Source organism: Cebus imitator, unplaced genomic scaffold (genome assembly GCF_001604975.1).
Source record: "Cebus imitator isolate Cc_AM_T3 unplaced genomic scaffold, Cebus_imitator-1.0 Scaffold577, whole genome shotgun sequence".
Taxonomy (NCBI): Eukaryota; Metazoa; Chordata; class Mammalia; order Primates; family Cebidae; genus Cebus; species Cebus imitator.
This window is the reverse complement of record NW_016107892.1, coordinates 319,729-331,774: the sequence shown is the minus strand read 5'-3', so window position 1 is coordinate 331,774 and position 12,046 is coordinate 319,729. Positions and strand designations below refer to the sequence as shown.

The 12,046-nt window shown below is 59.6% G+C and overlaps 1 protein-coding gene across 2 annotated transcripts in view; it reads right to left on the bottom strand.

Annotated features, from left to right (window-relative positions):
- Positions 1 to 1,379: 1,379 nt before the first annotated feature.
- Positions 1,380 to 12,046, bottom strand: part of VAC14 (VAC14 component of PIKFYVE complex) — a 123,975-nt gene continuing 113,308 nt past the window's right edge. For both annotated transcript variants that reach the window (XM_017516261.2, XM_037734150.1), the window contains 4 exons: positions 11,430 to 11,548; positions 9,823 to 9,902; positions 7,155 to 7,305; positions 1,380 to 2,011 (listed from right to left, as the gene is read on the bottom strand). In XM_017516261.2, coding sequence (XP_017371750.1) covers positions 1,849 to 2,011; positions 7,155 to 7,305; positions 9,823 to 9,902; positions 11,430 to 11,548 — 513 coding nt within the window. In that variant the 3' untranslated portion in view covers positions 1,380 to 1,848. The remainder of the gene's footprint in view (positions 2,012 to 7,154; positions 7,306 to 9,822; positions 9,903 to 11,429; positions 11,549 to 12,046) is intronic.

The following is a 12,046-nucleotide window of genomic DNA, read 5'->3' as shown; positions in this document are numbered from 1 at the left end:
GACGGTGGCGGTAATCCGAGCTGCTGAGGCTCGGGCGTCACGTGGGCGCGGCGGAGGGGGGACCGCGGGGAGGGCGGGAGGGAGGGAGAGGGAGGGCCGCGCGGGAGGGAGCTGTGGGAACGGCCGTGCGGGCGCAGGCCCATTCACGGCCAGAAACCAGGGCTTTGAAATCCGAGCCAGGGTGCTGCCAGACTGGTCTGGCGAGCGGGGTCGGCGGGCGCGGGCGCCACCGCGGGTCGCGGGGTGGCGCTAGAGCTGGGTCTGCCCTGTCCACGCGGGAGTGGGACGGCTGGCTGGGTTTCGGGCTCCACAACACTTTCCGGCCTTTGGTCTGGGGTGCGGGGGGCTTTGGGTACCAAAGCCGAGCAGTGCGTACAGCGGTGGGATGGGGGTGTATCACCTGGATGGGATATACAGCACAGAGCAGGGCGCAGGGGGTCGTGGGGCCGCCCGTCTTGGGACGTTTTATCCCAGGCCCAGACCTTTCTCCTTACTGACCCTTCTAAGTTTTTTGACTCCTTTTGCAAGTGCAAGTGGTGATGATGCCACCCGGATGGGGTGCCCAAGGCAGGGCTTTTGAGGGGGCAGGGGCCTTGGACAACCTCCTTCCTAGCGGGTGGGGGCTCATGTCCGACCAGCAGAGCAGAGCTGGACCGTCCCTGGTCTCTGCTACCTTGGTCCATGGTGGGTTCGATGCGCACACGTGCATGGGGTGACAATGGCAAGTGCCATGTCAAAACCCACCCTAGGGGGCAGCATGAGGCGGTGGGGGGGGGCAGAGGTGGCACTCTGGGGGAAAAGCAGGCACAAGCTCCTTCTCCCTGACTCCAGAGGCCAGAGGGAGCCAATTACAAGCTCATTAGGAGACCAAGCCCAGGGTTCCCAAAGGCTGGGACAGGTGGTACCCCTGTGGGTGAGGAGGGGCTCTTTCAGCCAAACCGGTGACTGGGGCACCCGTCCCTCCCTGGACTGCTCTGGGCTTTTCCTCCCCTTGCTCAGCGATCTGCAAAGTGTTCTGCAGCGTGCATTGGCCTTCCATGCAGGAACTCCTGGGGCTCAGCTCCCATCTGCCCAGTAGGGAACTCCCATTGCCCCAGGGAGTCAGGATGAAGGCAGGATGAGAAAGGTGGATTAGAGGCTGGGGGAAGGCAGGGTTTCAGGATTCCAGGGTAGGTTGTGCGTGGCGCTGTCTAGGAAGGTGCAGGTTCCAGAAGTGGAGACCTAGGCTCTAGGCCCATGGCCCCACTCAGGTTGAGTAGGGGAACAGGCCCTGGGGCAACCAGTTATCCTTGGGGCCATCCTGAGACCCCATCTCCAGGACAGGGTGAGGCTCCGGGTCAGCTGCAGGTGTCAGCTGGGAAGGAGCAGGCAACCTTGGGTTGAGGGTTTTCTGTTCTTTATTGGGGTGGGTATGGGGTGCATCATTCAGATCTTTGTGCTGGTGCCTATGTGCATACAAGCACACACACAGGCATGTGTTCATGTATGTATACATATACACACAAGGCCAGAGCTCTGGTGTGCGGGGGAGGCCAAGCTCTTTTTCCAAGAGGGTATTAGAAAGAGGTTGATTCCACAGGATGGGTGGTGTCTGAGGTTGTAGCCCCCTGCAGGGTGGGCAGCCAGCTCCATGTGAATGCCAGGATGCAGCCGACAGCACTGGAGGCCTGTGAGCTGGGCTCTGAGACGAGCTTGGGCAGACAGAGCAGCCTCTGGTCCCCACACTGCCCTGGGCTGGCAGACCCAGCCTTGGTCCTGAGAGTCAGGTCTTTGAGTTCCTTGGGAGGGCGTGACAACCCTGAGTGCTTCATGGGACCACTCGGCAGGCCCTCCTCCATGTCGGGCCGGTCAGAGGACAACCCTCCGGTCCAGGTGATCCCCACGCCCGCTCCGCTGGTGCCGCACTTCCAGGTGCTTGTTCTGGACCTTCTCAAAGTGCTGCAGCAGCTCTGCGTAGTCGATGTTGGGGGAGTCGGCTTTCTGGGACTTGGGGGCTGCCTTTAGACTGTCTCTGGGAAGAGAGAGCAGAAATGCTCAGAGTCAGGGGATTGGCTCACACGGGGGTGGCTGCTAGAGGTCAGTGTGGTCAGAGGCAGAGCTGCAGGCTGGTGGGCTCGGCTTCTGGGCATCTGTCTCAGACCTGGCAACTCTTCCTCCACAGCCATCCCCAGAGCTGGGAAGCCCCTGAGCATCCCCCTCTTCCGCAGTTGGTGGGTACAGCCCACATTGTTGCTTGGCTGTTGCCCTTGGCCTGTGGGCTGTGATGGCGCCCAGAGCAGGCATCGCATTGGGAAGCATTTCCTGTTTACGAGTGGCTCCCTTTGGGGTGAAAGCCAGGGCTAGCAGCCAGCCAGGAAGCCAGCTGGGGCCTGGAACGGTCGGGGGAGAAGGGGGAGGCGGCAGCCTGGCCCGACTGGGGAAAATGGGGATTGCTGAAGAGCCTCTGCTGGGCCCTCCACTTGGCAGGATATTTGTTTTTGAGGGTTGGGGCCCTGTGCCTGCAGTCACTCACTGTCCCTGGGGGGAGGGATGCTGGTCTCACCACTGGACATGCCTAGCGCTCCTCCATTCCTGTTGCTGCGACCCTCTCCAGTTGCTCTGTACAGCAACACAGGTTGTGCACTGCATAACTAGTGTGCACGGTGCTCCCTATAATCCTGCAGTGCGGTAGCCTTGCTGTCCCCGACCAGCCCAGTGCTTAGCTTGCCCCTGGGGACAAGATCCCTGCAGGGTCCTGTCCCATTCCTACTCACCCTCCAGCAACGTCTTAGGAAATGGTCTACTCCCTCTCTTTGGCCTCACAGTTTTGGAGGAGCAGATCTGTGTGGGGTAGGTAGTATCTACTTCCAGGCCGAGGCTGGTGGCCTTGGCAAGGGGTTTCAGGAAGACTGGGCTGCTTAGTTGAGAATCTTAGGGGCTTCATGTTCATGAAGATGCCAATATGGGGGGTGGTACAGGCAATGGCAGAGCACAGGAGCTAGACAGACCTGGACTCAACCCTAACTCCACCGCTTCCTAGCAGTGTCACATGAGCATGTGACTGTTTCCTCATCTGCAAAGCACGGGCTACCTCAGGTGCATCCCTAGGGTGGCTGCCAACATGCCTTGATATGACGTGTAAGAGCTTTGCCTGGTGTCCAGCCCCAGCCTAAGTGCCTGGCGGGGGCCACTGTGGCTATAGGTCTGCACCCCCGACATGAAGCCAGCTGGGGCCTAGTAGCTTGAGGGTGAAAATAAAGGAGGTAATTTTGGGGAGACACAATGGAGCTCCCCTAAAACATACCCTTGGCAATGAGTTCAATCCAGCAGGAAGAACCGACGGCCAGAGCCTGACAGTTGCCTCTGATGGTCTGCCAGCCTGCTGGGTAGGACCGGGGCAGGGGGACTCTTCCAACAGTCGAGATGCCATCTGGGGCCCGGAGGCAGCCTCCTGCAACCCTGCTCAGCTCTGCCTGCCCACACCTGTTCCCGTCCCGCCTCCCAGCTGAAGATGCACAGCAGAACACATCGTCTTGGACGTGTCTGTGGCTGCTGCTTTTCTAGGCCTGCCACTCCTGCCTCCTGAGCGGGGCTTGCTGACGTTAGTTGAACAAAGATCAAAAGCAGCCAGCTGGGACCCACTCTAGAGGGCCAGGCTGTGGTTGCTCTTGGGAAGGGACCTTCCAGGCCCAGTAACCCTGGGGCCCAGGTGGCACTGCTCCAACAGCGGCCTGGACTTCTGAGGAGAAGGGACACCCTGGAGCTTGGAGCACTGAGTCCAGAGTGTGGCCGGATGCTCCTCTAATCCACTTAGGCCAAGGCCACAGGTATGACCCTAAAGTGTGTCTTCTGATAGTGAGCACCCATGGGTCTGTGTGCTGCTCCCCCATGATACTCCTGGCAAGCCCAGGCCTTAGGTTAGGGGAGCTTGGGGGCCTTAGGGAGATGCTTCTAGCACTGGACAGCAAACCTGGGGAGATGGGCATTGGGGTGGCGGGGGTGGGAAGAGTGGGCCATATCTCCTCCCTGGGTCCTTGGGGTGGCAAGAAGTCCTGCTCCCTGTGATGGGAAGACCCTTCCTGGCTGGAAGTCTTGGGAGCAAGGTGGGCTATGTCCCTGGGGGTGGGAAACACCACCTGAGCTGCTGAGCACGGAGGCACAGCCACGGCCACTCTCGGGCCCTGCATGTCCTCTGTAGGTTCATAACCACCCTTGGGTACCGAGGCTGAGGTCAGCCAGCCCGCAGCAGTCAGGGGAGTCCTGGACTCTCGTTCCTGCCATCCCATCCATGCATGTGTCGCCAGCTTTTTCTTAGAGGTTCCCTCCTGCTTCACTGAGGAGACAGTCCCTGGGGAGTGGCCCAGAAGACAGGGGGTGGGGGAGCTGTGGTCCCCAGGGCCCTGATGGTGCCTGGAGCGCACAGAACCAGGGATGGGCGAGGAGTGCACAAACTTCCCCCAGCTGTTCCTGACTGCAAGGCCTGCCCTGCAACACCACCTGGTCTGCCAGCTGCCTGGCCCTCCCAGGGCTGGGACTGTCCTCAGCTCTGTTCCCAGGATGTGAACTGTCCTCCGGGCCTCACCCTGCAATCTGACCCCTCCCACAGCTGTTCTGGAGGCCCCTGGCATGCCCACTGCTCCTGTGCCCCTATCTATGGTAGCTCACCCTAGGTCCCTGCAAAGAAAGGCTGGGGGGCCAGGGGCTTGAAGGCTATGGGGTGCCTCACACACCCATTTAGTCCAAATGTGCATTTACTGACCAAGTAACCAAGAGCCCAGAGAGGGCAGTGGGCTTCCTGGAGGCCACATAGTGAATCCATGGCAGAGCTCACACCAGATCCTACTCTAGGCCTGCAAACCATTCACTGACCCTCAGAATCTTCTACCCAGAGGCCTCAACCCCTTGGCTCTAGAATTCCCTGACTCTGACCGTGGGAGATTCTGAGGAAAGCCTTGAGCTGGCTGCCTTCCCAGCTGCCCTCTGCAAGCTTGTCCTACCCTGGTTTGGGGAGATGGGGAGGGGTACAACTGCTCTGAGCCTCTGCTGCCCTCACAAGAGGAGCTCAGCACGCAGAGCCTGAGAAGCCTCCCAGGAAGGCAGGATGGTTCCCACTTAGAGACCGGAGGTCAGAGGGGAGCAGCCCTCCCTGCCTCCGGCTACACCTTTCCTTCCTGGTGCCTGCCAAGGCGGCTCTGACACTATGAGGCATTGGAAGGGCCGAGGCAGAGGCTGGGCCCAGCGAGGCAGTGTGGCTTCTGGGCCTCTTTCGGAGTATCCAGAGCTGGCAACACTCTGGCCACAGGAACCCATGTGCGTGCCCCACTCCATGGCTGACCCTGCGTCACGTGATATCTCCACCTGGCAGCACCCTGGACAGCTGGGAAGGCCTAGTCCTGCCACGGCAGAGCACTGCCTTCTGGAGAAGGGGCAGGGAAAGCAGGGGCCTGTCTGGCTCGGGGTGGGGGGGGGGGCACAGTTTCTGGTGGTTCAGCCTCTCCACCTAGCCTGGGGTGGAGGGCCTATTAGGTGCCCTACACTCAGCCATTGCAGGGCCAGTCTGGGTGGGAGGGGCAGTGGGAGCCGATGTCCACCAGTGTGGAGGGCATAGGGGCTCTGGGCAGGCCTTTCTGAAGGCTGCCTGCGTCTGTTGCAAGGGTGAGCGCCCAAGGCCCTTTGCTGGAGCAAGGCGCCAGGCCTGCTGAGTGGCGCTAACAGCCTGGGAGGGAATTCTAGACACACAGGGCATCTGATGCAAGCTGGGCGCACTCCATTCAGCGTAAATCATCTCAGTGGCTCTGCTGGTTTCCATGGCAACCTGACAAGTGAAATTTTCCATCTCGGATGCCAAATGCCTGTGGATGAGGCAAAGCCTCCAAGGGTTACCAAATATAGACACAGTCCTACAGGCTCTGGGGTAGGGGCCAGCCGTGGGTTCAGGGTGGGAGCCGGCACCCCTCTGCCCAGAGGCTGCCACGCTGGCCTCTCGGTGAAGGGGTGCCTAGGACCTGTTCCTTCCACAGGTAGGACCTGAGCAGGGGAGCGTTAAGTGCACCCCTGCCTCCCACCCCACCCAGGAGGTGACTGAGAAGGTCTCAGCAATGCTGAGGTCTCCCAGTGTCCCAGGGTTGAGCCTCTGCCACAGACAGGGTGGGGAGGGGCTACATGAAGCCTGGTAAGTGCCCAGGACAGGGCCCTCTCTTGCTTGATGGCCACGGGGGCCCCCATCTCTAAGCTGAGACAGGATCTCCTCCTCATGCCCAGAGTTTCTCTCCAGGGTCCTCTGACTAGGTCACTCCAGATGCCCTCAGATTTTTTTTTTTTTTTTTTTTTTTTTGAGAGAGTCTCGCTCTTGTTACCCAGGCTGGAATGCAGTGGCGTGATCTTGGCTCACTGCAACCTCCGCCTCCCCAGTAGCTGGGATTACAGGCACGTGCCACCATGCCCAGCTAATTTTTTTGTATTTTTAGTAGAGACAGGTTTCACCATGTTGGCGAGGCTGGTTTTGAATTCCTGACCTCATGATTTGCCCACCTTGGCCTCCCAAAAAGTGTTGGGATTATAGGCATGAACCACCAGGCCTGGCCCCCGCTGCCACCCTTTTTTTTGGAGACAATTTCACTCTTGTTGCCTAGGCTGGAGTACAGTGGCTTCACGGCTCACCGCAAACTCCACCTCCCAGGTTCAAGTGATTGTCCTGCCTCAGCCTCCCAAGTAGCTGGGATTACAGGCATGTGCTATTACACCTGGCTAATTTTGTATTTTTAGGAGAGATGGGGCTTCTCCATGTTGCTCAGACTGGTCTTGAACTCTGGACCTCAGGTGATCCACTTGCCTCTGCCTCCCAAAGTGTTGGGATTACAGGTGTGAGCCACGGCACCCAGCTGCCCTCAGAGTTTTTAGGTTTTGCTCTGCCTTACTTGGCTCGACCCTGATTGATTGCTTGCTTGGAGGTGCTGCCACTGTGTGAAAACTCTCAGAATCCCTGGCCTAGTGCTCTGATGTGGACATAAGAGGGCAAGTGGCTGCGGGGGAATGGTGGCCACAGTGACAAAAGGGGTGGGATGCTGAAGTAAGGGAGGCCTCGGCAACCCCCAGGACAGCCCTTCCTCACCAAGCTCCTCTGGGCCTGTCCTGGCTGGGGGAGGGGGACGGGGACGGACGGCGGGGGCACTCACTCTGTCTGCAGCAGCTCGGGGTTGGGCACGCACTGGAGCCGGTGCGAGAGCAGCTGGAAGGCGCTGCTCTGCGGCAGGAGCATGAGCAGGCCGTAGAGGGCCTTGATCAGGTAGGGGTTGTTCTTCACGTCTAGCAGCTGCAGGCGCAGATCTGGGGTGGGCAGAGGGCAGGGATCAGCGACCTGGCACTGCTTTGGAACATGCCCAACCTACAGTCCCTGGCTCCACCTGGCCAGGGACACTGGGACCATGGCACCCACAGCCCAAAGACCGAGCTGCGTAGGCCCAGCCAGGTGGCCATGGCTTCCGGCGGGGGGGGGGGGGCGCTCCTTCACAGCCAGTGGCACTGCCCCCACCTCCGCCAGGAGTGTCCCAGCCGTTTCCATGATCTCATCTTCCTTTCTACCTGTCCACCTGCCTGTCTGATCTTTCCAACAGTCACCTCAGCCTGACAACCCCCAGACGCGCTGTGGGGCCTGGTCTGTTCCCGCCCCTCGCTCAGCTGCCTCCCTGGTGATAGGAGGGCTCAGGGCCCGTAGTGTAACAGATTCTCCAGTCGGCTCTGCACGTGCCAGCACGGGAGAGCTATAAATAGGGTGTGCTGGAGAGAAAGACGGTGGATTAGGACAGCTTTAAGGGAGGGCAGGATGGAAAAACACTTTTGTGTGTAGCGAGACACACACCAAAGCCCCAGAGCGTCTGGGAGGTGCTTCTGGGGCTCTGGCTCGCATGCCAGCCTTAGCACCACCCTGCCAGGGGGAAAGAGACACAACCAGGGGACTGCCCAGCACACTCCAGCTCATGCTGCTACACGGACCCCACTGATGGCTGGCTGCACCACAAGATAGTCCTGGCTTCCCCAGGGCCCACGGGGGAGGATTGATAAGGTGCTCTCACTTCTCTCCCGTGAGCCGGGAGAATCACTGGCTTCTACCTTATTGTGTCCCTAGGCCCAGTCCAATCATTGTTTGAGGATGTGTCGCCCCTGCAGCAGCCACCCAGGGTGTCCCGCTGACACAGGGAGCCGAGGAATGGAGGCCTCCTGGAACCCTCCAGAGGAGACCCCCCACCACCAGGGGTGTTCTACCCAGGCCTGGCTGCCCCTGCAGAAGTGTCAGCCTGTTTCTAGTCCTTTCTTCCCTTTGGGCCTTGGGGAAGTGGGCACTGCCTATGGCCAAACCAGCCACCTCTAGGATCCAGGCAACTCAGGGCTGGGATGGTGCTGGGCGAGACCAGGGTGTGCCTCTTCTGTCACTCTGTCCCGGCAAAGCCCTGGGCTTGAGAAGAAGGTGCTAGAGTTCCTCCAGGGTTAGGGAGGGAGGGCATTCATCCCAGGGATGCTTCTGGAATGCCAAGAATGTATAACTGGAGAGATGAGTCAGGAAGACAGACCAGCAGCGGGAGCAGGGTCGTCTTAGGACCTGACCTCAGGTGGCTGCCTGGGCGCCTATGTCCCTGGGAGGCCCTGGGGGAAGTGAAATATCAGGCTGAGCACACCTGGGACAGGCTTTCGTGCACTCTGCTGAGAGTGAGGTCTCCCTCCTGCCCTCTGTCTCCAGGGCATCAGTCCCCACAGCACCCTGCTTCCTGGCCAAGCTGCCCTTTGAATGGGGGTCAGTAGGGGATGGGAAGGGGGCGTTTTTCAGCCTCTGCATTCACTTTGGGCCCCAGGGCTCAGGCTGATGGGTTTAGGCCAGGCGGGTCAGAGACACTGCCAGACAGTGCCAGAGGTCCGGGTGGCCAGCTTGGCAGGGAAAGTGGCCAACAGCAGGGCGGCCTCCTGGCTTCTCTGCACATTATAAACACACGAGCGTCATTCAAAATGTGTATGCTGAGGTGCCAAGAGCTGTGCTTGCCCCAGCCAGCTGCCACTTTTGCACATTCAGCCTGGGTGTTACTAAGCAGGCAGCTCCTACCCACTGGCTCCCAGCAAATGCCAACTCTTCTTTCAGAGAGGTGCCGGCATGGCTCTTGGGCAAACAGGCACCTGCAGAGGGGCCCAGGGTGACCCACAACTTCAGAGTGCCAGGGCAGAGGCAGCAGTCTTGGAGGGGTGGCTGGGGACAGCTCACGGGCAGCCTTCAAGGGGGGTTCTGCTGTCAGGGCTGGCCCACACCCAAAGACCTACCTTGAGGGACACAGGCAGGACCCGGGTTCTGATGCCATGTGCCCCTGCCCTGCTTGGCCTGGGCTCACAGTCCTGTCATCCAGTCATCTTTTTTTTTTGAGACAGGGTCTTGCTCTATCACCTAGGTTGGAGTGCAGTGGTGCAGTCACAGGTCACTGCAGTTTCCATGTCCTGGGCACAAGTGATTCTCCTACCTCAGCCTTCTGAGTAGCAATGACTGTAGGCATGCACTATCATGCCTGGCTAATTAAAAAAAAAATTTTTGTGGAGATGAGAGCTCACTGCGGTGCCAAGGCTGGTCTTGAACTCTTGGCCCCAAGAGATGCTCCAGTCTCAGCCTCCCAAAATGCTGGGATTATAGGCGTGAGTGACATTGCAGCCCCCAATCTCAGATTCTCCACAGTCCAGAAGCTTCCCTGAGATGACTGCTCTTCCTCCCTCCCCAGCCAAGAGAGACCAACTGGAGCTTGGCTCCACCCACCCCAACTCCAGGCCTGCACTGGGCTCATAGCATGAAGCATGGTGGGAGGTTGTTCTTACATGTGAAGATGGGGCACTCGATCAGCTGCACCAGCTTGTCCACCTCCGCGAGGAAGTCCACGGTGACCTCCAGGTCCCCACTGGGTGTACAGTCAAGGAAAGTCTGACTGCTGGGCCAGTACAGCCGTAGCTCAGAGCACCATGCGCCCTCCCCACCCGCACCTGGCTTTTTGTACACAGAGCCTGGTTCTTGAGAAGCAGGATTTGGTGCACAAAGGACACCAGTCTCTTCCCTGCTCCTGCCTTTCTGTCCTAAATGGAACCCCCCTTTCGGGAGCTCCAGGTTCCGCTCCAGCAGCTATCTCCTCCACACACTCCAGGCTCGGGGAGGCTCTTATCACAGGGCTGCAGCCTGTTGGGGGAGGGCCAGGCAGGAAGGTCTCTCTCCTTTCCTGCCAGCAGGGCTTCACTAGGGCTACAGCAGGCTTGTGGCACTGGGCAGTGGCCTGCCAGTGCTTGGGTCACAGCAGTGGCTGAGGGGCAAACCCAGGTTGTAGAAGGGAAGTGGGCACCCTGCAGGAAGCCAGGCAGGGCCACACCTTGCCCCACACTGAAGCACCTCCTGGCCCCTTCTCTTCCTTACTCACACCTCCTGGCTGGTCATGTTGTCTTTGAAATCGCACTCCAATCCTGGGTTGCATGTCAGGCACCCATGGATGAGGCTGGTTTGCCTCTCAGTATTTAAAAAAAAAAAAATCCAGGAGCGGTGGCTCACACCTGCCATCCCAGAACTTTGGGAGGCTGAGGCAGGCAGATCGCTTGAGGTCAGGAGTTTGAGACAAGCCTGGCCAATATGGTGAGACCCTGTCTCTACTAAAAATACAAAAATGAGCTGTGGTGGTATTACGCCTGTAATCCCAGCTACTCAGGAGGCAGAGGCATGAGAACTGCTTGAACCGGGAGGTGGAGGCTGCAGTGAGGCGAGATAGCCCACTGCACTCCAGTGGGTGACAAAGCGAGACTGCCTCAAAAACAGAACAAACCATCCCATCTAACCCTGATGCCTTTTGAGGAACGTGGTGCTGAGGTGAGCATGGGTGCCTCCCGTTCTGGAGGCCTCCACCCAGCCTGCTTCTCCCCACTGCGTCATCCTTAAGCCTGTTGGGCTCTAGCTCTATGGCCCCTGGGGGCCCACGCCTGGGCTGGTGCCTGCAGGCACACAAACGCCTGCCCCAGCCATCCACCCACATCCCCAGCTCCAGGCCTTCTCCCCCAGCCCCAAACCAGGCCCAGAAAGAACTACAGTGAGCAATGAAGGCAGCCACCTTCTCCCCAGGGAAGGAGCTGGGGTTCTCTCTCATCCCAGCAAGATTGCTCAGCATCACCGGCTGGAACCTGCCGGGCTGGGCCTACTCAGTCCCAATCCCAGTCCACAGGGTTTCCCTGGGCCAGCTCCCCTCCAGGAGTCCCTCTTTGCTGCCAACCTCACTCTCCCAAATATATCCCTTCCCTCTCAGCATCCTGGCAGCCCTGAGGTCACAAGCCCTGAGGCTGGGTGGAGGTGGGGGGAGAGGATGGCACTTGGGCCCACCTGTTGGGTGCAAACAGGGCACACGGCCCCTTCCTGCCCCTCAATGGCCCAACCCCAACAGCGACAGGAAGGATACAACTTCTGGATGAGGTCATAGGCGTGCCGGTAGTTCTGGGTGAGGAAGCAGAGGGACACCGTGGTGACTGGGTTGTGGCACCAAGAGCGGTACAGGCAGCAGAACAGATTCTGGCTCTCCTGTGAGGGAAGAGGCATGAGCCGTGATGGACCCCTAATCCTTGTCCCCTCCTGGTCCATGGGGGTCCTGAGGCAAGGTCACAGGTCTGAGCCCCAGGGGCCTCGGTGGGGAGGCGGCCGGAGCCAGCTCAGCACCCCAGCCGTTTGGCAGCCCTGCTGGGAACGAGCTGTCACAAAGGAAACGCTGACAGTTCCTCCGCAGACCCTGTTATTACCTCTGGGTCCCAGAGCCATGTGGTGGCTGCAAGGGCCTGGCTGGGAGTGGCTGTCCTTTGTGCTGGCAGGTCTGCTCTTGGCAAAATCACAGTAACTGTCCCCACTAGAACTCTGTGGTCCTGGAGCCCCACAGGGCTGGGAGGGCGATGGGGGAGTGGGCAGGGAAGGGAGGAAGTACCCTCAAATGCCATCTCCTCCCCGTTCTGCAGGCCGCCTTAAACACTTGGAGACTGCCCAGGAGCCAAGCCCACACTTGGGGGAGCCCCTGCCCCTGAGGAAAAT